Below are 27,040 nucleotides of genomic sequence, written 5' to 3' on the forward strand. Positions count from 1 at the left end.
ACCTTCAATCTTAGTCTTGAAGTGAGGGTACTTGTTGAGGAACTCCACCTGCTTCCTCCAGTCGAATTCATTCCTCCAGTAGGACAGGATTTTCTTCAGGTAGTTGGAGTTGAAACCATAGTGGAAGCGGCTGTCCTCCAAAGGTGGAGTTAAGCGGAATTTATCAATCCGCTGATGTAAGTCCTGGAGTGAAATGCAGGGCCCCAAGGACAAAGCACAAGAGAAGGTTTGTTTCTACAGGATAAAACCAACCCTGCAACCTCACTGCACCAGAGCAGTGGCAAACAAAAGCTCCCCCTACTTTTAGGCATGTGCGTCTGTCACTGAAGGCTGCAGATTCCCTTTTCATCTTTCTTTCTTTTCTTTTTCCTTCTTACTTTTTTGGCAGTGCTAGGGAGAGCACCCAGGGTCTCACACATGCTAGGCAAGTGCTCTACCACTGAGCTATATCCCGAGCTCGTATTTTCTTTTTTTTTTTTCTTTTTTTAATTTTTTATAAGCTCGTATTTTCTATGTTTGAAATATATGAATAATATTCATCTTAAATTTACCAACACTTCTACTTCTATATATCAGGGATTAGCAACATTTTTATTGGTAAAAAAAAAACAAAACAGATAGCATTTTTTTTTTATGTGGGGCTGGAGATTGAACTTAGGACCTTGTGCATATGAGGCAAATTCTCTACCAACTGAGCTACAGCCCTAGGCCCAGAGAGTTTTTGACTTTGCAAGATGCAACTATTCCATTTTGTCTCTGTAGTGAGAAAACAGCTACAGGTGATATATGGATTAAAAGGTATGGCTCTATTCTAATAAAACTGTATTTATGGGCATTGAAATTTGAATCCATATAATTTTTAAAAAAATATTTTTAATTGTAGGTGGACACAATACCTATATTTTATTAATTTATTTTTATGTGGTGCTGAGGATTGAACCCAGTGCCTCACACATGCTAGGCAAGGGCTCTACCATTGAGCCACAAACTCAGCCCATCCATATAATTTTCATGTCACTAAATATCATTCTTTTGATTGTCTCCTCCCAGCCATTTAAAGTTGCATAAACAATTCCTGGCATGGGGGCAGTGCAAAAAGAGGTGGCAGACTACATTTGACCCATGGACTCTGGCTTGCCAAGTTTTGACATGCAGCATTGAATGCTGTAACTCAACTGAGATAAAAAAAATTACTGCCAAGGAGATAGAAGCAAGTCCTTTAGACATGTATTAGGCTAAAAGGCCAGCAGCCCTGCTGGGGGATGTTCATGATAGTTCATGGATCATCTCAAGTGTCACTGTTCCCAGGGCTTCTTCCCAAGTGCTTTGGCTACCCTCACACAGATTTTAAAAACCTCAAGACTCCTTTAGTATATAGAATCCACAAAAGGAGTTATTATTATCTTCAGAGCTCAGCTTCTGCCCTCACTAGCAAGACCATAGCAAGTTCTATCAAGGAAGCCCCAGTTGGTTTCTCTTGGGTTTAGTCCAGTTTCCATTTTTAAATTCCTTCCTTCTTGAAATTCTCAATGACCTTTTATCAGCACAATCATCCTTACTAATGTTTTAGTTAATATATCTCTGTGAATGTTCCTTTTCTCACCTACTGGGGTAAGCTATTTGAAGAAAGAGTCTCTGGTTTCTTTCAAGCACTCAGCAGAGCACCTGCACACAGTAGGTGCTCAAGTGCCACAGAATGAAGGAAAGAATGAGCAGGGGATGGGCAGACCCATCCTCCTGGCCCTGCTCACAGCTCACTGCACCCTCAGGTGATTCCACTCCACTGATGACTTCCTTCCTGATTCTAGCTCTCGTGGGACGGGGCAGTGATTTTGGAGTTAGACCCAAGTTCAAATCCTTCTGCTTGTTGGCTTGATCACCTGGGACAAATTGCTTTACCTGTCTGAGCTTCAGTTTCTACAACTGTGAGCAGGGACTGAAGGTGACGGTGGATGGCTGACACACATACTAACCAACACTGGCACTGCCTTCTGAGTGCTACAGTGTTTCATGTCTCCACCTGGGACCCAGAAGAAGGGAAAACATCTGCTTTCTGTGATCTTTGATGCACATAACTGGTCCAGCTGGCAGCTTCCTGCCTGGGCACTGTGGGGCCTCGGGGAGGGGAAAGGAGCAGGAGGGAAGGGGCAGAGGGGGGAGCTGGGCATGCCTTTTGTGAGCAACCTGCACCTGCCCTGTGACAGAAGCTAGAAAGAAAAATCTTCCAAGGAGGACTACTCCCCCAACCCTTGTCTAAGCCCAACTCATCACAGAGAAACCACAGCAGCGCCCCCACCCTCCCCTTTGCCCAGCCTGACTAGGAAAAGGTGCCTTACTTACATTGATCTCCTCGTCTGAAGTTTCCACCTTGAAAGGGCGGATGCTCTCATCCTCCCTGGTTATGGTCTTCACCCCTGGCCCCCACCACCCATCTTCAAATGGCAAAATTTCCTCCCTGTCCCGGGAGATGAACCAGTAGATGACGAAGCCCAGCACTGAGGCAAGGAGAATTTCCAGCCACATGACTCCTGCAAGACGAAGGAGCAGCCATCAGCAAGAGACTGGGAGACTGCAATTCTCAGCAGGCTTCTCCCATCGCCCCCACCGCCCCCAGTTCTCTTTCCACCCAATCCCTGGTTTTATGTATATATGTCCTGTGAAAGAAATGTGAAAGTTGCCAGAATCAAAATTACTTGTGTCAACCATGCCAAGAATAAATAAATAAATAAAACTAAGAGATTATGAAGAAAGGATTCTTATGCATGATAGCCTGATAGTAGGTATACAAAAGACTCTGCCAAAACCACAATCTTGTCCAGAGGCCACCACAATTGCATACAAAAGGTACTTCTACAAGGACATCTGCCCAGCAGCTCTCTGTACAACCTCGGATAGACACCAGTCTTGTTATTAATCATTGTGGCCGAGGATTATTGTTTCAAAATAATAGATATGATTCTCATTGGTTTTGTCTTTAAAATTTACCCTTGCCTCAACTTCTTTGAATACACCGGTGGTTTTTTGTTTGTTGGTTTGTTTGTGCTGGGAATTGAACCCAGGGTTTCATGCATGCTAAACACATGCTCTACCATGGAGCTGCACCTCTAGCCCCTGATTTTTTTAAAAATATTTTTTAGTGTTGACGGACCTTTATTTTATTCATTTATTTATATGCGGTGCTGAGAACTGAACCCAGTGCCTCACACCTGTGAGGTAAGCACTCTACCATTGAGCCACAACCCCAGCCCCTCTAGCCCCTGTTTTTCAATTTAGGTTGACAATCCTAAAAAAAGAAAAATATATACATATATGTACATGATATATTTGTCCATATATGTATTTTCTATAATATATACACATATACATGTGTATATATTATAGAAAAATTGGAAAACAGTAGAGAAAGAAAAAAAATCACCTATAATTCCAGCAAGCAATGAAAATCATTGACCACATTGGGAAAACATGAACTTGGCTTGTGCATGGCCCTGAAGGCTGCACTTCTAATGCCTCAAGTCCTCTAAGAGGCCTTCTGAGAAGGCTCTGTTCCTACCTCCTGACTCCCCCTCGGGACAAGGAGCTTTCTGGCACAGTGGGCCTGGGAGAAGGGATGGGGCACAAGGCTAAGTGTGGCTCAGCCCTTGGTCTGTCTCTCTGGGAGAGGGGCCTGTTCCCATGGTATACAAAGGTTAAAGGGGAAGTCTGAAGTGCTGGAAGATTAAGTTTAGGTGAGAGGGTCATATTAGAAATGCTACTATGGCCACACATCTTGGCTGTGTGTATGTTTAATGGCGTTATGAAATATAATTCATGTATTATACAGTTTTCCCACTTAAAGTGGGCAATGCAGCAGTTTTGAGATGTGTTCACAGATATGTGCAACTGTCATGAGCCATCCATGGATTGCTTGTGGGTCACCACGAATCGAAGCCTAGTGGACAGAAACATCTGATGTCTGGGAATGACCAATGGACATTTTCTCTGGTCAATTGCCCAGGGATAATTGTGAATTTCTATCTCACTCTGCCATGTCCCAAATAGCACCTGAGATGGGTATGACCTGCCAAGATGCCAGTCAACCTGCTGGACTGCAAGACATCATGAAGCTAGCTGAGAACTTGGTGACTGGCAGCCATTCCTGCCCTGGAAACCTTATCCCTGCCTTTGATGTACCCCCTTAAATAAACCACCGGAGCCATCTTTCCTTTGTCTAGTTCCAGCTCTTGTGTGGACTGGATGCATTAGGGGCTCTGCTTTTGTAAATATATTTCTGACTCTTAGTCTTTTGTTCTTCACTAATTATATTTTAGACTTTAGTTTTCAGTGGCTTACACCCTCCTCGGCAAGAAGAACCCCCAATGAAACTCTGGCTGTGGCTCCCCCATTATGCAACCATTACCATAGCCAATTTTAGGGCATTTATGTCACCTCAATGAGAAACCCTACCCTGAAGCTATCACTCCTCTATTGCCTCAGCCCCCACCCCCACCCCGGAGCCCTATGCAATTACTATTCTTCTTTCTGTCACTATAGATTTACCTATTATGTTTCAAATAAATTCAAGTGTGTTTTAATCCCCATTGGTCTGAATCCTGCGCATTTTTTCTCGAGGAGAAATAAAGAAGAACTTATTCTCTGCCAACTAATGCCAGGAAGATACCAGCCCAGCACTGTGGTCTGGCTTCTCACCTTCCAACTTCCTGGGGAAGAAGTTCATGGCCTATTCATGTTCAGAGAAACCTGCATGAACATGAACATGGTCCTTTGTCAGAGCAGAGGAGGTTCTATTGGATATAATGTGGTCAGGACCCAATTAGAAGAAAGGCAGGATGCCCCACCTACCACAATGCCCCAGCACCTCCCTGATTCCATCCTGGAAACTCAAGGCAGGAGGAGGGCCCTGCTAGGAAACCACAATTTATGTGCCTTTTAGTCACTACATGTTACATGTTCAGGATCCTGCCAGGGGTTTGCAGAGGCTTGCTCCTGCCAAGAGTTGCCCCTTTCAGCTAAGAACTTGGCGACTGGCAGCCATTCCTGTCCACAGAGATCCAGCAATGGAACTTCCCTAGAGATCTATCCATGGTGTCAACTTCACTGTCTTCCTTTAGCACAGTGGGAACTAATCTGGAAAACTGGCTATTCCCTACTACCTCTTAGCTCTTTCATATCAGTCCCTTGGAGCCATCTGATTCTTCCTTCATACCCATCACTACATAGGTACTAATGCCATTCAGATTGAGTCCCCTCTTTGCCCAGTCCCCTCCTTGGCCAGAGCCCTTATCACTCCACATTTAGAAAACTGGGAAAGCTTTTAAGAGAGACAACCCCAAACCCCGTATCTTAGCCACCAGTGCACTTTTTAGAAGTCACTCCAATCTTCTTCCTGGAAACCATACTTGAATGTTCAACATATCTTCCTCTCTGGAATATAAAACTCTGAAGTTTTCCTAAAAATCTGCGATATGCCAGAGTAGTAGGTATTGACCATCTCAGCCTGAGATGTAATGTGGGGTTGCAATAGAATATGTTGGTGCATGTTCTATCCCTAGCTAAGACAGGCCATGGCTTTCATCTTTCAATCTCAAACACCAGCAGTCCCTATCTGTAAGTGCCCTGTATGTGACAGCTGATCAGGTGGGTGGCTAGAACCAGCACACCTACAACTAAAACAAGACAAGGGATGCCTGAGAGGAGTCCTTGATTTTTTTTTTTTTTGCCACAGAATATTTATTTATTTATTTACAGTAGAATGCATTTTGACATATTGTACATAAACAGAGCACAACTTCTCATTCCTCTGGCTGTACCTGGTGTGAGTCACTACAGTAGTGTAATTGTACAGGTATATAGGGTAATAATGTCTGTCTCATTATACCGTCCTTCCCATCCCCACCGCCCCACCCCTCCCTTCAGTCCCCTCTACACAAACCAAAGTTCCTTCTTTCTTCCCTATCCCCCCACCCCACTATGGATCAGCATCTGCTTATCAGAGAAAACATTCGGCTGTCTCTGATTTTAAGGTATTCAGAAAAGAAAACTTGCATAAACTTTTTCCATTTTTAGAGAGACCCTCTGTCCATCCCAGGCAGTTCTCCCCTTTTGAGAATATGGGGAAGCCTAGCCTCCATGATATTGAAGGCAGGGTGGGGTTTAGGGGCTGTGGTGCACAGCCGGAACAAGCAGGAGGTAGAGAGCAGATACCAGAGCTTTTCCCAGCAGCAGGAGCAGGTGGATATAGTTCTCTGGGCACACGGATCACACCATAATAAACCAAAGTTCTGGAAAGCAGGAACTACATCTGTCCTGGTCACTGTCCCAACTCCTAGCACCCAGCACGATACAGAGAGACATTCTACCAATATTTGTACCAACTTCACAGGCACTGGATGCAAATTAGGCACATTTTGCAGGATGTTATAAGGGAACTGCAAGCATAATGAACAATAAAGGATCAACCTCCCAAGTGAACTTGACCATCTGCCCTCCTTACCTGACTTCAGCAGCAGGAGGCCCAGGGCACTGTGGTATCTTCCTTCTGGGATATGACTGCCCGACTTTCCCTTTTCTGGGCAGTTATCTCAGTGCTTTCACCTGTCTGCTTGGGCTCTGTTCTCACCCTTTGATCACCTCCTTGGGAAGCAGAGCTGTGGAGCTCTGCCTCTCTAGAGACTGTGGGAGAGGTAGGGCAGGTTGCCACCCACCACTCCTTTTTAAAATTGCACAGTCCTGATGACTCAGCTAAGCTCATGTGTGCACAGTGTGGTTATCTCACCTGGACTTCAAACAGCAAACTGAACCATGTTGACCCCAGAGACAGAGTGTTGAATGATCACTGATTGAGTCCCACCTAAATGGGGGGGATTCCAGGACAAAGAAAGGACATCTTTGGGGCATCCTGAATTGCCCAGGACTTTACAGTTGTTCCCCCTTATATATGTTTTGGTTACCCACAGTCACCTGCAGTCTGAAAATATTAAATGAGTATAAAGTGGTTCATAAGTTTTAAATTGTGTGCCATCCTGAGTAGCATGATGAAATCTCCCATTGTCTTGCTCCATCACGCCAAGGCATGTATTCACACCGAATGTGCCGCCCACCCTTCAGTCATTTAGACTTCTTAGTTATCAAATTGTAATGGCTGGGCATAGTTGTGCATGCCTGTAATCCCATCGACTTGGGAGGCAGGAGGATCTTGAGTTCAAAACCAGCCTCAGCAACAGCATGGTGCTAAGCAACTCAGTAAGACCCTGTTCCTAAGTAAAATACAAAATAGGGCTGGGGATGTAGCTCAGTGGTTGAGTGCCCCTGCGTTCAATCCCCAGTACCAAAAACCAAACCAAAACAGAAAAAACATACAAACTGACTGTGACAGTATTGCAGGGCTTGTGTTCAAGAAACTGTTATTTCACCAAGTATAGGGGTACAGGCCAGCAATCCCAGCGACTCAAGAGGCTGAGGCAGGAGGATTACAAGTTCAAGCAACACCAGCCTCCTAAACTTAGTGAGACCCTGTCTCAAAATTAAATAAGAATCAAAGGGGAAGGGGAGAGAATAGAAGTTCAGTGGATTACACAAAGGAGAATAAAGGGAAGTGAGGGGGGACAGGAATAGGAAAGACAGTGGAATGAATGTGACATAAATTTCCTATGTAGATATAAGAGTATACCACAGTGAATCTCAACATCATGCACATCCACAAGACTGGTAGCCTAATTAGAATAAGATATACTCCATGTTTGTAGAAATATGTCAAAATAGACTGTACTGTTTTTTCATGTATAACTAAAATAAATAAATAAAAAATTTAAAAAGGAAGAAGAGTCAAAGGAGGGATGGGAATGTAGCTCACTGGTAGTGCACCCTTGAATTCAATCCTCAGATCCTCAGTAACACACACACACACACACACACACCCAAAAAAATCCTTATTTCATTTCATAATGGCACTAAAGCAGGAGTAGAGATGCTGGAAACTTTATTATGTTGCTGTGTTACAAATGCTAAATTATATTATTAGTTATTGCTGTTAATCTTTCACTGTCTAATTTATAAACTTTATCATAAGTATGTACATATAGGAAAAAAACAGTATATACAGGGTTGAATACTGTCCCTGGTTTGAGGCATTCATGGAGTAGGGAGCTAGGACTGCATTCCCCTCAGATAAGGGGAGATTGTTGTATAGCTCAGGTCGAGTGCAAAGTAATAGATTAAAAAAAATTAAAAGCTCTATCTCTTGCATTCTAATTAAGATAACAAGAATATTAGTACTTTGCTCTGGGACTGTGCCTTAGAGTCACAGATCTTGGATTACAAAACAGGCATAACTGCAGTGTGTTAATTAACCCTCCAGGAACAGCCCCTTTATTTAATAGCAGGTATTGAATGAGCACAAAGAAAGGTGTTCCGGATTAGCCCACAGTAAAATCAGGCATTGTCTGCTGGTGGGATTTCAAAGGATGAGATAAACCATGGTACAAGCAAATTCGCCAAGGAGCCACGACTCATAAAACTCGACTTTCCTTTTCACTCAATTAAGGCAAGAATCAGAGTAGGCAAAGGCCTTGTCCCAAGTCAACTGTGAGGATTAGATTTGTGGCCAAAGAATGCTTTCTCGGTTGTCATTGAACGTGTTGTTCGTCCCCCCTCCCCCCTTTCCTCCCACCCTCGGTTTATTTAACTCTGTGCAGGATCTGGAGCCTTCATATAAGCTCTCTGGGAACCCCGTCCCCAGAGCACAGATGAGCCGGAGCTGCGTCCATCTGCTCCAACCTGTCTCCCAGGCCTCAACACCTTTTCCCGCTCAATGAGCCAAGAGAAGGGGTGGAGCTCTGGAGCCCGACCAATCAGAGTCAAGCGCTTACTCTAATCTGCCTAGCTCCCCCCACACGCCCCCCTGCCTGACTGAGCTCCCCAGATGTCCACAGGCCAGGGCCAGAGCGACTAGGAAGGCAACGTGTCCAGAGTAGACCACACTCAGAGCGCAGTTTGGGGGTGGGGTCGGTGGAAGCAAACATCGCCCAATATGAAGAGAGAGACTGTTCACAGGGAACTCAGCTATTCTGGTTAGCCGTGGGCCTGGGTTGGGGAGGGGTTGGCACTAGGCAGACGACGGAGCCCTCCCTTCTCTCTCACGGTTTCTCTGATGGCCACCCAGTACCTAAAAGGAAGAGAGGGGCTGTATCAACTCAGCTCCACCGAGCTGACCAGGAGCTAAGGTCATGCCATAAGCATCCAGTTTAATCCTCTCACTTCATAGTTCAGAAACTGAGGTGGATGGGAGGGAGGCATTCTAGGTCATGTGGCCAGGCAGTGGCACATTTGGAATAAAGGGAGAAAAGAGTCACACCATAATCCTTGCATTCTCGTGTAACTACTCCAGAGCAGGGATTTTCAACCTCTGCAGTTTAGGCCTTTGGGACTAGGTAATTCTTTGCCTATGGGCGTCCTATGCCTTGTACAGTGGTTAGCAAGCATTCTGACCTCTGTTCACTAAGATACCAGTGGTTTCCTCTCCCTAGACATTGCCAACTGACCCTGGAATTGGGGTTGGGGGGTAGAGGTTGTTCTCAGCTGAGTACCAGTGTTCTTGATGGATGGTTCAAGTTTGGGGTGCATCAGAATCACCTAGGGAACTTATTAAACCCAAAGTTTCTGATTTAGGAGGCCTAGGGTGGAGCTGGAGAAGCTCTGGCTTTAACAAGTTCTTAGTGGCCACTGGAGCTATGGTCTAGGGACCACGCTTTGAGACTCCTGCTCTAGATTAGAGTATGAGCCTTAAGAAGACCAGGTTACCTGTCCTGCACCGAGCTCACTTCAGGCAGATGCAAGGATCCCACTGACCATTGTTGAATGAATATTTGTGCCCGAGGTGGAAAGACATGGCCTCTGTGCAGGAGCAAGAGAAAAACCATCTCCAGGTAACAGAGAGTAGAGAATCCCAGAGCCTCTGGGGAGATGGATCCAATGGTTCTGGATCCACAGACACTATGATACCACCAGAAATGTGAAATAAATGCTATAGCTTCAGAGCTACCTGCTGCTCATCCCCTGGCCAGGACTGTGAAAGGCTTAGCAACTCAACCCTCAAATTTTGCCAACTCTCTTTTCTAAGGAGGAGCCTCCAAATAAATCCCCTAACCCTCCTTCACAGCTTGCATGCTGTAATTTAAACTCTCAGCCAGAAACATGGAGCAGCCCTGCTCTGAAGCCTGAAGCCTCATTGGGCAACCTTCTGTCCCCTCAAAACAGACCACTGAAGGCTAGGATCCCCTTCATTTCTCACCTCTCAAAGTCCTGTTCTTACTCCTTCAGTAGCCAGCAAAATCTCACCCTTTGAGCTGAATGTATTTACATCCTCCTCTGGGTTGTGACCCAGAGGCCTTTTGCTTTGGTGGGCAGAGTCTGAGGGTGATAGAGCTTTCTCTGGTACCACTCTGAGCATTTTGTATTGTTTAACTGATTTCATCTTTAAAACATTCCCATTTTACAGATGAGAAAACTAAGGCTGAGTCACTTGTTCAAGGTCAAATAGCTAATAAGTGAGGGAGGCTTTCAAATCTAGCCAGCCAGATGCCACAATCCACACTCTGTACCCTTCCCTAGGCTACCTCTAGTCTTTATGCTCTGTTACTTGGGGAGGGTTTCTCTGTGCAGTGAAACTGTGTGGCAGGGGTGATGTCCTTTTCAACCTTAAGTCTTCACTGTATCTTTCTATAAAAAGGTACCTGACAAATCACAGGCATTGAGTACCATGGTAGATAAGTGAAAAAAAGCAAGTGCAGAAAAATGTATAGAGTTAACAGGTACCATTTGTGTGGAGCAAAGAATACAAACATCCACAGTGAAGATTATCTCTGGAAGTTCACCTGAGACACTGGTAACAGTGACCCCTGCAAAGAGGAAACCAGGCAACAAGGGAGAGGGTAAGAGCAAAATTGCACTGAATAGGGGTCGGGGGATGCAGCTCAGTGGTAGAGCATTTGCCTAGCATGTCAGGCCCTGGGTTTCCTCCCTAGCACTGCAGAGGAGGAAATGTGTTAACTTTTGTACCTTGGGACAACTAGTTTTGTTTTGTTTTTTTTTTTTGGTACTAGGAAATTGAACCCAGGGGGCACTTAACCACTGAGCCACATCCCCAGCCCTTTTTATATTTTATTTAGAGACAGGGTCTCGCTAAGTTGCTTAGGGCCTCATGAAGTTGCTGAGGCTGGCTTTGAACTTGTGATCCTCTGCTGCAGCCTCCTGAGCTGCCCAGTGGAAAAACAATCTACTCAAGCACAAATAATTTTACATTTTTAAAACATGAAAAATCATAAGGGTGACAGGGTTTTTCCTGTGAGTCCATTTCCTCAGTGATTCAGACGCTTCACAACACCAGAGCCTCACAGAATATGCTCCAGCAACCAAGACTAGGACGGCTGCTGCATGACTTTCTTCCGCCCAAGAAGCCTGTGGGACAAAGGTTAATCCAGAAATCCATGGCACCTGATGACCAAAAGTCCAGAAAAAAATGTGTAACTGGGTAAACTAAGCCATCTGGGCTGTTGGGAAACAGTGGCCGCCAGAGAACTAGTATCCATGTGGAGGCCATAATCTCCTGCTTTCATCTCTGCAGATGACAGTGTTTATGTTTCTATCCTAGACCTCCTTTGAATTTTACACCTGTACACCCACCTGCTAACTTGACTTTCTCAGAGTCTCCAAACCTGCGTTGCATCTGAAATTGTATTGTGTGTTTGACCCCTAAACTGTGCTTCCTTTCAGGATTCTCTCTCTCACAGCACCTGGGACTGTTTCCAAGTGCCAAGCCCAAGACTAGGAGAGGTCCTTGAAACCTTTCTCCTTCATGCCACTCCCATATATCACATATCACCAGCAAGTTCCTACAGCTCTATTTCCAAAATACATCTCGAATTCATCTCTGCCACCACACCCCAATCCAGGTGCCTGTGGCCTCTCCTCTGGACTACTGTAAAGTCCCCTGCCTGGTCCCCTAACTTGCTTTGTCCCTCGAACACTCTACTCTGCAGCCAGAGTCATATTTTGGACTTGACCTTGTCACACCCCAGTTAAAATCCTTGAAGAGCTCCCCAATGCCCTTGAGATGAAGCAATACTGGTAAATGACCTTCAAGGCCTGGGCCCAGCCACACCCCTCTGCACCACTGGACCTTCAGTTTCTGGGTTTTTTATTTTTTGTAGTTGTAGATGGACAGTGTGCCTTTATTTATTTATTTTTTTTATGTGGTGCTAAGGATCGGACCCAGTGCCTCACATATACTAGGCAAGCTCTGCCACTGAGCTACAGCCCCAGCCCAGGTCCTTCAGTTTTTTTCCCTCCCTCCTACCACAGGGCTCCTGAAAGGTTGTTCCCTCTCAACCTCCTTAATTTCTACTCATCCTTCGGATTTTAGACCAAGCATCTCTCCTTCTGGACAATTTCTCCTGACCTATTCCAACATGATGCACCTGTAATTTCTGGCCGTTGTCACTGCCACACTTGTCTTTGTGACTGTGTAACTAATATAGCCTCCCCTACTACACTGAAGTGCCATTGGGGTACTACTGACCATGTCTGCTTTGGTTCCCCTCTGGATCCCCAGGACCTGGCATTTTTTGGATGCTCAGTAAATATTTATTGAATGAATATAAAATTTCTTTGGATAGCAGTGTAGAAAATTATAAGAACTTCTGTACAAAAAGATGGCTGAATTTTTCTTGAAGAGTAATAGACAGCTTGCTTCTCAGTCTATTTTATAGAGAAGGATCATAAGATGCAGGAAAAACTTGAGTGGATAGCATGTGGCAAGTTTTCCCCCAAGAAGACTAGACAGCCAGTGTTGGAGACCCACTGCCAATTTCAGGGTTTGATTTAAAAAGATGAGGATCAGACTCAGCTGCCCTCTGAGGGAGACTTCCCTCCCTCAAGCCCAGGCACGAGTTGGAAAAATGCTCCTAAAATCTTAATAAAGTACTAGCTGACCATGACTCAGCACATATGTGGTCTTGGCTAAGCACCTTACAGGGCTGACTGCCCAATTGTTTTTCCAGAACAAAGGCCAAGAGGGTGCACACAGCCCTGCCACCGCTGAGCAGGGCCAGGCTCTGGCTCTATCTACATGTGAGGATTCCTCTCTCTGTAGAGCGGTGTGACATTTTCTGATGGTGACTCAGACTCACAGTAGTGTCAGAACCTTGTGCTCCTCCTGGGAGATGTCTGCTACTTTGGGGTGGGAAACTGTGGAGGCAGAAGGAGTCCAGGAAAATCCGTGGTGCCTCATGCCCCTCAGATGCCATGCCAGAAAGGTGGGGCTCGGAGGGTCTACAAAGCTTCCTCACCCAGGCCCCAAGCCTGTCTCCTCCCAACCCTCCCTGCCCCCCCAGCCTGTCCTCTTCTCCCTGGGGGAAGGAGAGGAACCCCCAGTGAAAATAGGGAAACAGATGGCTTCTCCTCCATTCCAGGCTGGCCTGCCAAGGCAACCCAGAACAGGACTGTTTCCACAGCTGACTCCCTGTTAGCAGCTGCCCAAGCCTCGGGCTCCTGGGGACTTCCTGATAGAACAGCCCTGCTGGCTCCAGCTACAAGCTGGCCCAGGAGGGGTGAGGCAAACCCTGTGGGGACCTTCCTGGAACTCTGTAGAACCCAGCCAGGGAACAGCCTCTCCCCTCTCAGCCACTGCCCCTGAACCTTGGTGGCTGGGCCATGGAAATTGTTCTGCACTAGCCAAAGGCCTTGTTTATCTCCATGCAGGACTGGGAGCCAAGCCTGGAGAACAGCTTGGAGCCAGCAAAGGAGAGAAAGTGCAAATAAGTTTGTAGGCAAAACCAAACAGGAGTGAAAGAGAGTAAAAACATTGTGGGGGACAACCTCCTAGGGGAGGGAGGACTCAGGGAAGGGAACATTGCCATCTCCTCTGGAGGGTCTCCCCGTGCCCCTGACTTCTACATGTCAGGAGGGACAGATAGAAGGCACGCAATTTGGGACCGCACAGTGTTGAAGATGGGTGGGGCATCAGGAGCCAGCATGGCTGGTGACCAGGTCTTCACAGCCTGCTCTGAATCCCAGCCCTGCCATTTGCCAGCCATGGTACCCCAAGACAGTGACTCTGCTTCTCCAGGCCTCAGTCTCCATCACCTGGAGTGAAGGGTCTGGCTGGAGGAAGGGGAGGACCACGTGGGTGGGCTGGCTGGCCCTGCAGAATCTACAGAGGGGACAGATACTTTCACAGTGTTTAAAGGCCACTCAAACTCATTTATACAACCTAAGATAAAGTCAACCTGGTGGGGAAACAGATTCCATTTATTGGGGGCTAATTAGGATTGTGATCCAGGAAAATAGATTCAAGAGGTCTTGAAAATATGCTTTGGGGTTTTATAAAATAGTGGCTGTATTTATAGCTTTAAACCACAGGAGCCTGGAAATTAGAGGATTTGATAGTCAGGAATTAGGATTGGCGCTGTCAGAAGTTAAACTGTTATGTACAAAGTGGTGTGGGCTGGATCTGTGGGTGCCTGGGTGGGGTGTGTCTGTTGTATAGAAGGTCAGCAAGGTTTAACAATGTTTCAAAGATCAATTGGCACTCAGACATGGTCATATCTGTGGCTCAGTTCAAAGGCTTAGTTGCAGATGTGTCTGAGATCTGATTAATAATGGCCTCCCAACTCTGTTTTAAAGGCCTGAACCAAAACTACTCAATTTTTTATACACAAATTTTTAGTTCTAGATGGACACAGTACCTGTATTTTATTTATTTATTTTTATGTGGTGCTGAGGATCAAATCCAGTGCCTCACACGTACTAGACAAGCGCTCTACCACTGAGCTACTACCCCAGCTCCTCAAACTACTCCATTTAAAAAAATTTTTATTTTTTTGGCTAGAACCCAGGACCTCATGCATGCTAGGCACACTACCTCTGAGCTACACCTAAACCCCATTTTTATTTTCTTCCCCTGGATACCTCCATGCAGGTTTTAAGTCCTATAATGCAAGAAGGGTACGAGACTCCAACTTATAAGGTTCATGTGTGAATGCTCTGGAGTTTCATTTGAAGCCCTGTCCCATCTCATACTGCCAATTAAAATAGGAGTTACTCTGTTTTCCACTGGTTTTAAGTTACCAGGGGGTGGGGTGGGGAACCAAGTGGAGCAAGTTCATGACCCATCAGGGAAAAGCATTCCTTTCTGTGGACTTTCAATCCTTGGCACTCTCTGAGCAGAGACTCCTATTTCTGTGGATAATAGGAGTGGGCCATCTAATACACCTACTTGATTTCCTTCCCACCATTAGCCACACTCTGCACCTCTCTGCCCTCAGTTGGTTTTTCCTCCGCAATGTGCTTGCTGGTCTGAAAACTTCCTCAATAGCATGTAACGGGATAGCTCTCGTAACCCGGCCTCATGGAGTAACCTGAGCAGGCTTTCTTGTCTGGAACAGTATTGAGAGTGCTGGCTGTGCTTCATGGCCAGCAGCCCTCAGGACTAGGGTTAGAGTCCCCAGGAATGCCCTCTGGGTTGTTTTATCCTGGTGGGGGTTAGTTTGAGGGTAGGCTGGTGATGTGCCTCAGTGGTACAGCATTTGCCAAGCATCTACGTGGCCCTGGGTTCGTTCAATCTCCAGCATCGCAATAAAAAACTCTTGAGGCAACTCTGAAATGAAGATGTTCCACTGTGTCCCTGAGAACACCTTCCAGAGACAGTCTGGAAGTCCTGTTCTGTGGGGCACATAAAGGGAAGGGGGCAAGTCTGCTTTCCCCTCAATGCTAACTCTGGAAATAGGAAACTCAATGCTATCTGGAAAAATGGGAAAGTATATGCACTGGGCCCAAAAGCTCTAAGTCTCTTCAGCCCTAATAGAAGCAGGTAGTAACGTGTGACTGCAAAATCAGCCCCAGTACAGCCCAGGCTGCTCCTCCACAGGGAAAGCCAAGCTCAGCCTGAGCTGCGGAGGACTAACCTCCTCAGCTGGGTGGAGGGCTGGAGGCTGTCTACTCCCAGCCTCTCTGAAGTGTACTGCATGGCTCTCTGATGCTCTATGAAGGCACTGGAACCTTCTGCTCCTGGTCATGGCTTCTCACAGCCTTCACAGGTCATGGGGCGGAGCCCAAGGCCCAGCTAAGCCAGATATCCAAGCACATCGCAGAAACACTCGACCCTTCCAGGGCTTCAATATGTGTCTGGACAGACACCACCTCTGTGAGGAAGACCAGAGAAGCCCTGGACTGTGACACCGGGGTAGGAAGACCCTTACCTCATTGTTTCGTGTAATACAATTGCCCAGAAGTAAGAGATAGCTTTTTCTATTTTAAAGAGAATTAAAAATGAAGCTCAGAGAGTTTAGGTTGTTTGTTTCAGTTATCCCAGCTAGTAAATTATCCAAAAAGACATTCATATTCTGTCTGTTCATCAACCTTCCCAACTGCTAAATGCAGCAAAAACGCCTGCTTCTGACCTGAATAAGATTCATGGTCCCAGTTGTAGGTTAACTAGAGCATTTTCTAGAAAGTCTTTTAACCCCTCATAGAGGAATATTAATATTTTTTTTCCTTAATGTGAGCCCCCTCAATTAGTCATGGGACAACCTAACGTTTGTGGCTTTGCAATGGCTGGATTATGCACTAAACAGGGCTACCCTGCCATTCAACAAAAGGAGAGACACAGGCAGGGGGTCAGTGGGCCTCCGCGATCTGGCTGAAGGAATGGTTAGGGCCAGACTGTGAGAAAGTGAACACTGCTCTCTGTAGGGAGAAAGGATGACCCTCCCCCAAGAAAGTAAATAAACCATGATGGCAGAGGAAGCAGTGAGCCTGATTTCACAATCCTGCTTTTAGTTATATAACCAAGGATAGGACTATACAGCTTTTCCTGGGGCACCCACCAACACCCCCTCAGGAGAGGGTATGGCTGAATTCTAGGCAAAGCTTTGGTTCCCTTTAGGGGGAACTGCTGGGGAACTACTTCCTGTTGCTGCCTCCCCTCTACCACGCAGCCCACAGGAGTCTCTGCCAAAGCCCTTAGGCTTGACTGCACAACCACCCACCAGTGACCTTGGATAGCCAGCTGGGCTGGGCAGTGACCCTCCTGTCTCTCTCTACCCAGAGCCCTTGACCTCTGTCTTAGGCTTGTTGTCCCTCACCCCAACTCGGAGCCAAGGTCTTTATTTGCAGCCGTCCTTAGTGGAACCTGCATAGGTTGTTGGACCACAAAGCCCTTAACCAAACTGACCACTCCCCCCCTACATATTTCCTATCCTTTTGGGCTTCTTAACCACAGAATCATCCCATAATACAGCTGCAAGGAAACTTGCCAATTGTCAGGGCTGACTCCCTCATTTTACCAAGGAGGTCCAGGGAGAGGACCCATTTTAATTGTTGAGCTGAGACTTGAGCTGAGTCTTCTTCCTAGGCCCTTCTCTTTCAACATCACCATCACTCTGTTACTTCTCAAAGGAATGAACTGATTGGTAGGATCTGTGACCTTAGCAGAGCTGGGCTTTGAGCACAAGATTCTAGAGGCCCCTCAAATCGCATGCCCTCCACAGCAGTGCTCACTCCAGTCCCAAGTGGCTGTGCTCTGTGCTCTGTCCTCAGCAGTGGTGGCCAGCACATACTGCCCACTCTTATTTTTACACTCAGCTGTGCTCATGCTTTTGAGTCTCTCTGCAGGAGAACTGAGAAACAGTCTGAGGACAGCCTCTATTGTTCACTTATCTGAACCTGGGCCAAGATACCAGAAAAAAAAGAATCAAGGTGAGAGGTGAGCAGTGACCATGCCTGGGCATGTTTGCTCTTCAATGGATGGGTGAAGAAACACTCACATGGTGCCAGAGGAGCTCCCTGTGGGTCCCACTTGAGTGAATGTGGATGTTAGGCTGGAACCTAGCACCACCCGAGGCTCAGGAGAGGCACTCCACTTCCTCCCATTGTCAGGATGCCCTTTCTCTAAAGGTCCCTCTGCCCACAGAACCCTCACTCAGGGCTCACCACGGACATCCCCACATCTGTAAGCCTGCAGCCAGCCTGCTTAAGGCATAGCTGAGAGGCAGTGGGATCACCCAGGGAGCATGGGAGTAGTTTGTTGTGGATGGTGTTGGGTTTCACTCCCTTGTGGAGCAGTTATTTTCTGTGGAAGGTCTTCTTTTTCTGGAAAGAGGGGTGCAGTAGTAGCTTGGAGTCCTCACTTACAGGCTGGGCTAGTTTATCCCGTGGGTGATTCAGACCAGCTTGGCCCATACGCTACAAACCCGGACATAAAATCATGCATGCCAGGCACACTCGTGCCTCATGGGTCTTACTCTTCTCTTGGCTTTCTGCAGCCAGCCCAGATCCCTAGCTCCCCAGGTATAATGGAACATAAGGCCCTCTTTTCACCTAACATTCCCTTTATCTTTAATGCTTTATTTTTTTTTTCCATAGCACATTTCATCTTCTAGTAGAATTTATATCTTACAATTTTATTTACTGCCCCCACCAAAACAAACAAAAAACACTACAGACTCAATGAGGGCACATTCCCTGCTGTGCTCCAGTTTCTAAGCATTGTCCACAATTCCCAAGAAAACATGAAATCATCACATGACCTTCCTCAAAATTGAAATTTGGGAAAGAAAAATTTTGTTGAACACACACAGTTTTGTTTTGTGTTGTTTGTTTGTTTGTTTTCCCCCTCTTTCCAACTAAATCAGCCCAAGGGGGGCCAGTAAAGGCTCCTCCTCTCTGAAAAAAGCAACCATCACACCAGAAAACAATGTTACTCTCTGGGGTGGTGTGGCTTCCTGAAACTGTTTTTTTTCGTTTTTGCAGAAATCCGAGGAGGCTGCAGAGCAGCACAGGAAAAAAAAAAAAAACAAAACATAAATCTTCAAATGTCCGGCTCAACAATTTCCCACAGTACAGGTCATAAATTGCAATAGAGGCACTGCCCTGAGGTTATGTGCCAGAAGCATGGGTACCCCTTCTCTTACACCCACACCCTGCCTGCTGAGCCCCCAAATCCTTCAGTACTATCGGGGGCGGGGATGTTCAGGGGCGGATCTAGGCCTTGTGGAGCCTCAAGTGTAAACAATGGAGGTGGGAGTGGGGAAGAGGCGGGGCGAGCCAGCAGTTTAAGCAGGATGGCTTGGAATAAACCTGAACCTGCCAGAGAGGGAGGCAGACCCAACTCGGGTCTCTGCCGCGCTTTCCTCAGATGGCTCACAGCCCCGGGCTTCTAGGACACTAGAACTCTTAACCTCCGGCCGGTCTCTTCTTGCTTGCGCCGCGGGCTGTGCTGCTCTCCCGAGGGAAGTGGAGAGGGGCGGGTGCTGGACAGCGATGACAATTAGACATCTCCCCCTGATTATTCTGCTGCAGCCGTACTCCGGCAATCTTTCAATGTGATCAGTATTAGGACTTGAGTGACAAGTTCATTTCACTGTGGAAGCGAAACGCACCCCTGGAAGCAAGGGGACCCGTGTGCATTCCTCTGTCAGCAGCCCTGGGATGCCCACCCTCCGTCCCGGCCCTGGAATTCCTAACCCAAAGTCCCAAACCGGCTGAGGCCTCTTCCCCCGGGATGCGTGCACTTGCGGGCCAGACTCCGGATGGCTGTGTGCGAGGGGCGCCAAGCAAAGCCCTTCGATTCTGGGAGATAGCCGGGGGTGACTGGCCCCAGAAGTATGAAGTGACCTGCAAGTCCTACTGCACTCTTGGCGCGAAGGCGCAAGCGGACCGCGATTCCCAGCCCTCAGCCCTCCGCCCCCGTTGCGGTTCCCGCGCGCGCGGACCGGCATCCGCGTCTGCGTCCTAGGAACGCAGGCCCTGGCTGTCCTGGGAGCTTACGGTCTCGGATTGCGGGCTCCGGAGGCGGCAAGCGTGCGGTCCCTCCGACTCCCCAGCTCGTCCTGGGCCGGTCAGCTGGCCTCCGGGGTACTGTCTCCGCCCAGACCCGGCCTCTGACACAGGGGGGCGTTCCCTAGCCAGGCCTGCCCTGGTTCTGTCCCGCCCCGCCGGGTTACCTGAGCGACGCCAGGAAGTCTCACCTCCCCGACCATCCATCTGCGCTTGGGAAAAACTCTCTTCTCAAAGGGGCTGTCCGGGGACCCGATACAGAACTGGAGACAAACGCTTATTTATTTATTTAAAATTTAAGTTGTCGATGGACCGTTATTTTATTTATTTACATGCTAGGTAAGCACTTTCATCTTTCTAGCAATTCATTGTTATTTGTATTTTACAAACGTACTGGTCTGTGATGAATATAAAAGCAAGTCTGACTTTCAACACAATCTGAGAAGCACTAGTCTGACCCACTCTGAGGGCTTGATGGTGAGGACTAATGACACTGCGAGCTGGGAGAGCAACTGGGAGTGAATCAGCTTCCAGACAGAAGGAGGTCGGGGCCCAGACATGGGACTCCTTTGGCTTTGGTTTAATCTCCAGATGGACACTGTTAGAAAACTTGCCCATTCACCTCTCTCAATATCTCTCCTTATCTCCTGAATACCCTGCCAACACCCTCACGTACTCAGAAGTACAGTTGTTTCAACCAGAGATTCTCAAGATCTCATCAGACAAACCAGTCCCCTAGGATGCCTTGTACAGGGCCTGTGATCAATTTTAAGCTTTGATCTTCAGCACAAATAACTTCAGAATAAAGCTTACCACCACCACCAGCCACCCACCCTTGGTCCCCAACCTTCCTGCTCATCCTAGCTCAAGAACTCTCCATTTTAAATTAATATAGGCAGTTTGGGGCCATCAAATACATTCAACTCAATCCTACCCACAATCTTTGCTCATATGGTGCCTCAGGGCAGGATACCCTCCTCCATCCAAACATGGAATCTCCTGTGCTTTAGTTCCACACCCTCCCACATACGCCTTCTCTTGCACCTGCAGTCTCTGGCATCTCTGTATTCCTTCAAATCTTGCAGTCTGGGAGAATTTCCTTCCAGCCCTCCAAATTGTTCAATTTGGACAGCTCTGCCTCTGGCCATTTCACCGAAGAACTCAAATTTGTTACTCGTAAAACTGAAGTGATGATGAAAATATTCTAAAAGTAGATGCAGGCGATGGATGCATCACCACAACTGTGAATATACTAAAACACACAGAATTGTACATTCTAAGAAGGTGAATTTGGGGCTGGGAATGTAGCTCATTGGTGGAATACTTGGCCTACAAAGATCTCTAGCACTGCATAAATAGATAAAGAGAGTGATTTTTTTTTTTTTTTTTTTTGGCACTGGGGATTGAACTCAGGGACACTTGACCACTGATCCACATCCCCAGACCTATTTTTTGTGTTTTATTTAGAAACAGGGTCTCATTGAGTTGCTTAGTGTCTTGCTTTTGCTGAGGCTGGCTTTGAACTTGTAATCCTCCTGCCTCAGTCTCCTGTGCTGCTGGGATTACAGGTGTGTGCCACTGTGCCCGGCTAAGAGACTGAATTTTATGGTATGTAAATTACATTTCAAGAAAGCTGTTATTTTATTTAAAAACAAAACTGTCATCACATGGCAACCTCACTTCTCACTTCAGTATCTTCATATCCCCCTCCTTGGTTAACCATCCATTTGGCATAGGCTATAAAATTTAAAATAGTTCAAGATATCTCCAAGTTCAACTCACATATTGGCCATTGATAAATAATATTTTACTTAGAGACAGGGTCTCACTGAGTTGCTTAGCACCTTGCTTTTGCTGAGGCTGGCTTTGAACTCATGATCCTCCTGTCTCAGCCTCCTGAGCTGCTGGAATAACAGGCATGTGCCACCAAGCCAGATAGACTTCCCCATTTTTGGTGAAAAGCCATTGAAAGGTTTATGGACCAAGAGTAGGTATAGCATGAGCTCTAGAATAAGTTACATTTTTAAACAATCCGAACAAAGACTGTTCCTCCGTATAAACTTCTAGAGAGTTTCCAGGTGCTATAGTTTGGATCCTGAGCATACCCTAAAAGCCCATTAAAGGATTGCTCCCCAGCGTGAGGCTGTTGGGAAGTGGTAGAAACTAGTGAGGTCTTCAGATCTTTGGTGCATGCACTTAAATGGATGTGGGCCTCAGTGCCTTCTTCCTCTCCTTCAAAGTCTCTGACCATAAGGTGTGCAGTTTTGTTCTATATACAGGCCCACCATTATGTGCCACCTCAGGTCCAAAGCAGTGGGACAAACTGATCACAAACTGAAACCTCTAAAACTATGAGCCAAAATATATCTTGTGGGGGACAATTTTGGACAAAGATTGTAGATTCACCCCTGATTCACCAAAAAGGAAATTATAATTTGTTTATGCAAAAAATGTACAATAAAAATCTAATCATGAAGAAATTAAGAAACATTCTACCAAATAGCTGGCCTGCACTCTTCAAAATGTCAATGTCACGGGTTGGGGATGTAACTCAGAAGTAGAGTGTCTGCTTAGCACACGTGAGGCCCTGGGTTCCATCCCCAGCACTGCCAATAAAAGAAAAGTTAGTGTCAGGAAAGATAAGGGAAAGTTGAAAAACTTCTTGACTTAAGGCCAGGTGCAGTGGTACACACCTGTAATATCAGCTACTTCTGAGGCTGAAGCAAGAGGATCACGAGGTCAAGGCCAGTCTGGGCAACTTAGCGAGACAATGTTTCAAAACAAAATAAAAAGTGCTGAAGATGTAACTCAGTGGCAGAGCACTTGCAGAGCATGTGTGAAACCCTGAGTTTAATCCTTAGTACCAAAAAAGAAGAAAAAGGAAAGAGACTGAAGCATCGTGAAAACTAATAGTGATACTCTTCTACACTGAATCCTGGACCATAAAAAATGTTTCTATAAAGAATATTATTGGGAGGCTGGGGATGTGGCTCAAGCGGTAGCACGCTCGCCTGGCATGCGTGCGGCCCGGGTTCCATCCTCAGCACCACATACAAACAAAGATGTTGTGTCTGCCCAAAACTAAAAAAATAAATATTAAAAATTCTCTCTCTCTCTCTCTCTCTCTCTCCCTCCCTCTCTCACTCTCCCTTAAAAAAAAAAAAAAAAGAATATTATTGGGGGCTGGGGTTGTGGCTCAGTGGTAGAGCGTTTGCCTAGCACGTGTGAGGCCCTGGGTTTGATCTTCAGCACCACATAAAAATAAACAAATAAAGGTATTGTGTCCAACTACAACTAAAAAATAAATATCTAAAAAAAAAAAAGAATATTATTGGTCTGGGTGCAGAGGCATACCCTTAGAATCCCAGATACTCAGGAGGCTGAGGCAGAAGGATCTCAAGATTGAGGCTAGCCTGGGCAATTTAGCAAGACCCTGCCTTAAATACACTTGATCTTAGCCAAAAGGCCGAGAAGTGATAACCCTGCCTTAAATATAAGAAGGGGCCAGGCGCAGTGGTGCATGCCTGTAATCTCAGTGGCTTGGGAGGCTGAGGCAGGAGGATCTGGAGTTCAAAGCTAGCCTCAACAATTAAGTGAAGCTCGAAGAAACTCAGTGAGAGTTTAGAGACCCTGTCTCTAAATAAAATACAAAAAAAAAAAAGGGCTGGGGATGTGGCTCAGTGGTTAAGTGCTCCTGAGGTCAATCCCCGGTACTAAAAATAAAAACAAATAAAAAGGGATGGAGATGTGGCTCAGGGGTAGATGACCCCTGGATTCATCCCCAGTACTATCATTAAAAAAAAAAAAAATGTGGGCAGGAGCTCAGTGCGAGAGCACTTGCCTAGCATTTGTGAAGCCTGGGTTCAATCCCCAGTATTGCAAAATAAATAAATAAATAAAATTATTGAAACAATTATAAAAATTTTAAGAAGTTCTATAGATTAAACAATATTATTGTATTAATTTAAATGTCCTGATTTTGAGTTGTTTCCTATATGAATATTGCCTGATCTTAGAAAATATACACTTAAGTATTGAGTAATAGGATATCATGACTGAAATTTACTTGGATATGGTTCTGTGTGTATGTGTGTGTAAGAAGTTTTAAATACTGGAAGATCAAAAATTTATTTATTTTAGTTTCCTAAGGAAAACCCCATGAAAATAATTATAGGTGGTGGTGGGGACATTATCAATTTTACTAGCAGAAAGTAATTAGGACAAAAGGAGAGATGTCAACACATTTTTTGGAGATGGATAGAATGATTAATTTAGCATAACATTTAAAGCTAAAAACTTACTATGGCTAAAGCAAGCAGATTCTCATGTTAGACTTGTAGGGATCAGCAAACTACAACTCTTGAGCTAAATTCAACTCACAGGCTATTTTATAAATAAAGTCTTATTGGAATACACTGTGTTCACACTTACATGTTTATATACTGCCTATGGCGCCTTTCAAACTAAAACAGCAGAGATGAGTAGTTGACGCTGAAGCTCAGAATCTTTATTATCTGGCTCTTTGCAGAAAAAGCTTACCAACTTCTGCTTTAGAGCCCTGAAAATTTTTAGAAACTAGAGGTATCAGGAAGCTGTGAAGGCAAGGGGCAGGGAGATGTTGAAAGTGGGAATCTGCCTTAGGCCGTGAGGGTCCCTGCTTATTAATGCTGGGTATTCATTCGAAGAATGCAAGAATCTGATTTGCATTCTCTGACTCCTACCCAGGCCACTTCTTAGTCTTGTATTTGCAGAAAGCAACATTGAAGGTTGGTGCAATGCCACCCTACCCATCTCCTCAGAAAAAGAGTGGATATCTTCTGTAACAGAACTCTCTATGTGTGCAGGTATCTATTTGGGGGACTTTGTTCCTGTGGGACTTGTGGCAAGGGAACTAACAGGAACATGAAGCTTTGGCTACTGCTTTTCCATGAATGATCAAGTTCTTTGTCTCTGACCTAGGAGTCTCTTATCTTCTGCTGTTATCCATGCAACAGTAACAGGCTAGGCTTATTAGTTTGGACATAAACTAAAATCTCTAGACACTAGTCTTGATAATGGGGATAAAAACAGGAGGATTAAAACAAAAAAAGTCAAACGACCTGATTCAAAAATGGGCAAAGGATAGACATTTGAATAAACATTTTCCAAAGAAGATATACAAATGGTCATTAAACCCATTTAAAAAGATGCTCAATATCACTAGTCATTAGGGAAATGCAAATGAGAACCATGAGATAACACCTCATACTTACTAGGATGGCTACTATCAAAACAGTGGAAAATATCAAGTGTAGGTGAGAATGTAAAGAAACTGGAGCCCTTGTGCATTGTTGGTGGGAAGGTAAAAACAGTGCAGCCAATGTGGAAAACAGTAGGACCCTTTTCTCAAAAAATTAAACAGAATTATTATCTGACCTAGAAATTTCACTTCTGGATGCTTACCAAAAGAATTGAAAGCGATCTCAAAGATTAATTTCAGATTCAAAGTAGTATTATTTTTAAAATATTTTCTTTAGTTGTATGTGGGCACATATCTTTATTTTTATTCGTTTATTTTTATGTGGTGCTGAGGATCGAACTCAGGGCCTCATGAATATGAGGTAAGCGCTCCACCGCCAAGCCACAACTCCAGCCCCAAAGTAGCATTATTAACCTTAGTTAAAAAGTAAAAGCTACCCAAGTGTTCATTGAGGGATTAATGGATAAACAAAATATGCTATACCCAAACAATGGAATATTATTCAACTTTAAAAAAGAAGAAAATTCTGAAACATGATACAATATGGATGGACCTTGAAGACATTATTCTAAATGCAATAAGCCAGTCACAAAAAAGGTGACTACCAAATGGTTTCATTTATTTGAGGTACTTAAAGTTATCAAATGCATATAGAGAGAAAGTAGGGGTCCAGGGAAGGAAGGAATGAGGAGTAATGTCTCATGGATACAGTTTCAATTTTGCAAGATGAAAAGAGTTCAGGAAATGGATGGTGATGATGGGTGCACAATATCATGTACTTAATGCCACTGAATTATACATTTAAAAAACGGGTAAGATGGAAAAATTTATCTTATATATATTTTACCAGAATTTTTAAAATATTGGATAAAAGAGAACAGAAGGATTAATAAGAAGATGTTATATCCCCTGTTCTTTGTCCTTGCCCTAAGCCAAGGACTACCAGTCCTCCTTGGCGGACCAGAGATTTATTTTCTGGAAACTGAACTGAGGAATACGAGGCACATGTAGGACAGGAGCAGGGATGATACACCCAGCAGAAAACAGGACAATCAAATAAAGTCTTTGAACTAGGCTTCCTTAGCCCCTTCCCACTCTTGGGTTCGCAGAACACTGCTCTCTCCAGGTAGTAATCCCCAGGGAAGGAGAAGTATGAATTTCTGAAGTGAATGAGCAGATTCAGAGAATATAACCACAGGTAATGACACTTGGGGTCCCATAACAAAACAGATGTCTTCCTGTCTGACCACCCTCCACTGAGGTCAACAAGGGTTCCACACAGAACGTTCCAGTGCCTCACTTCTAAATAGTAAAGGATCACTGCACGCTTGATAAAAGCCACTAATATGAAAGGCAGAGTCCAAAATAGAGGAAAAAGTGTTCCCAGTCATTCAAAACAAGGCAAAAAGTAGAAAAGTCTTCAAAGAAACGACAAGACATGAGGATATGCATTGCATCTATAAAACAGGGTGGGGAAAGAAACACTTAGAAAATTAGAAAACACTTTTTGAAATAAATTTTAATAGAAAGGTCAGAAAACAGAGTAATTAAGAAAAACACAAATCAAAGAGATGGACAAAGGGAGAAAAAAAGGGGCAGGGGAGAAAATCATAAGTTCTATCCTGAAGTCATCAGACTAATGAGTTCTATAAGAGAGAAAGAAGGGAGTTATTAAAGAAATAATCCAAGAATATTTCCCAGACCAAAGGACAGGATTCTCTAGATTGAGAGGGTGCATTCAAAAGTCAAAAAAGGGCTGAGGATATGGTTCAGTGGTAGAGCACTTGCCCGGCATTCAAGAGGCCATGGTAAAACACACACACACACACACACACACACACACACTCATGTTAAAAAATCCACACCAATTCAAGTTGTGAAATTTTAGAATACTAAAGAAAAAAGAAAAAGAAAAGATCCTAAAAGTATTTAGAGAGACTGACAATAAAAAACCAGGTTAACACAAAAGAC

The 27,040-nt window shown here is 45.2% G+C and overlaps 1 protein-coding gene and 1 long non-coding RNA gene across 3 annotated transcripts in view; both read right to left on the reverse strand.

The window, feature by feature from the left end:
* Nucleotides 1–19,966, reverse strand: part of Ephx1 (epoxide hydrolase 1) — a 35,654-nt gene extending 15,688 nt beyond the window's left edge. The window contains exons 1-3 of one of the 2 annotated variants that reach the window (XM_015483593.2): nucleotides 19,822–19,966; nucleotides 2,341–2,528; nucleotides 3–183 (exon numbers count right to left, since the gene is read on the reverse strand). In XM_015483593.2, the coding sequence (XP_015339079.1) occupies nucleotides 3–183; nucleotides 2,341–2,523 (364 nt within the window). In that variant the 5' untranslated portion in view covers nucleotides 2,524–2,528; nucleotides 19,822–19,966. Of the gene's footprint in view, nucleotides 1–2; nucleotides 184–2,340; nucleotides 2,529–6,493; nucleotides 6,716–19,821 lie in introns of those variants that run through there. The other variant, XM_015483592.2, reaches the window with a different exon arrangement.
* Nucleotides 19,967–22,254: 2,288 nt separating this feature from the next.
* On the reverse strand, nucleotides 22,255–22,571 carry LOC125618471. Its single transcript, XR_007349763.1, has 2 exons — nucleotides 22,524–22,571; nucleotides 22,255–22,436 (listed from the first exon to the last, which is right to left on the reverse strand). It is a non-coding gene; the product is annotated as an uncharacterized LOC125618471 (long non-coding RNA).
* Nucleotides 22,572–27,040: the final 4,469 nt, after the last annotated feature.

The sequence above is a fragment of the Marmota marmota genome, unplaced genomic scaffold (genome assembly GCF_001458135.2).
Source record: "Marmota marmota marmota unplaced genomic scaffold, marMar, whole genome shotgun sequence".
In the NCBI taxonomy this organism is placed as follows: Eukaryota; Metazoa; Chordata; class Mammalia; order Rodentia; family Sciuridae; genus Marmota; species Marmota marmota.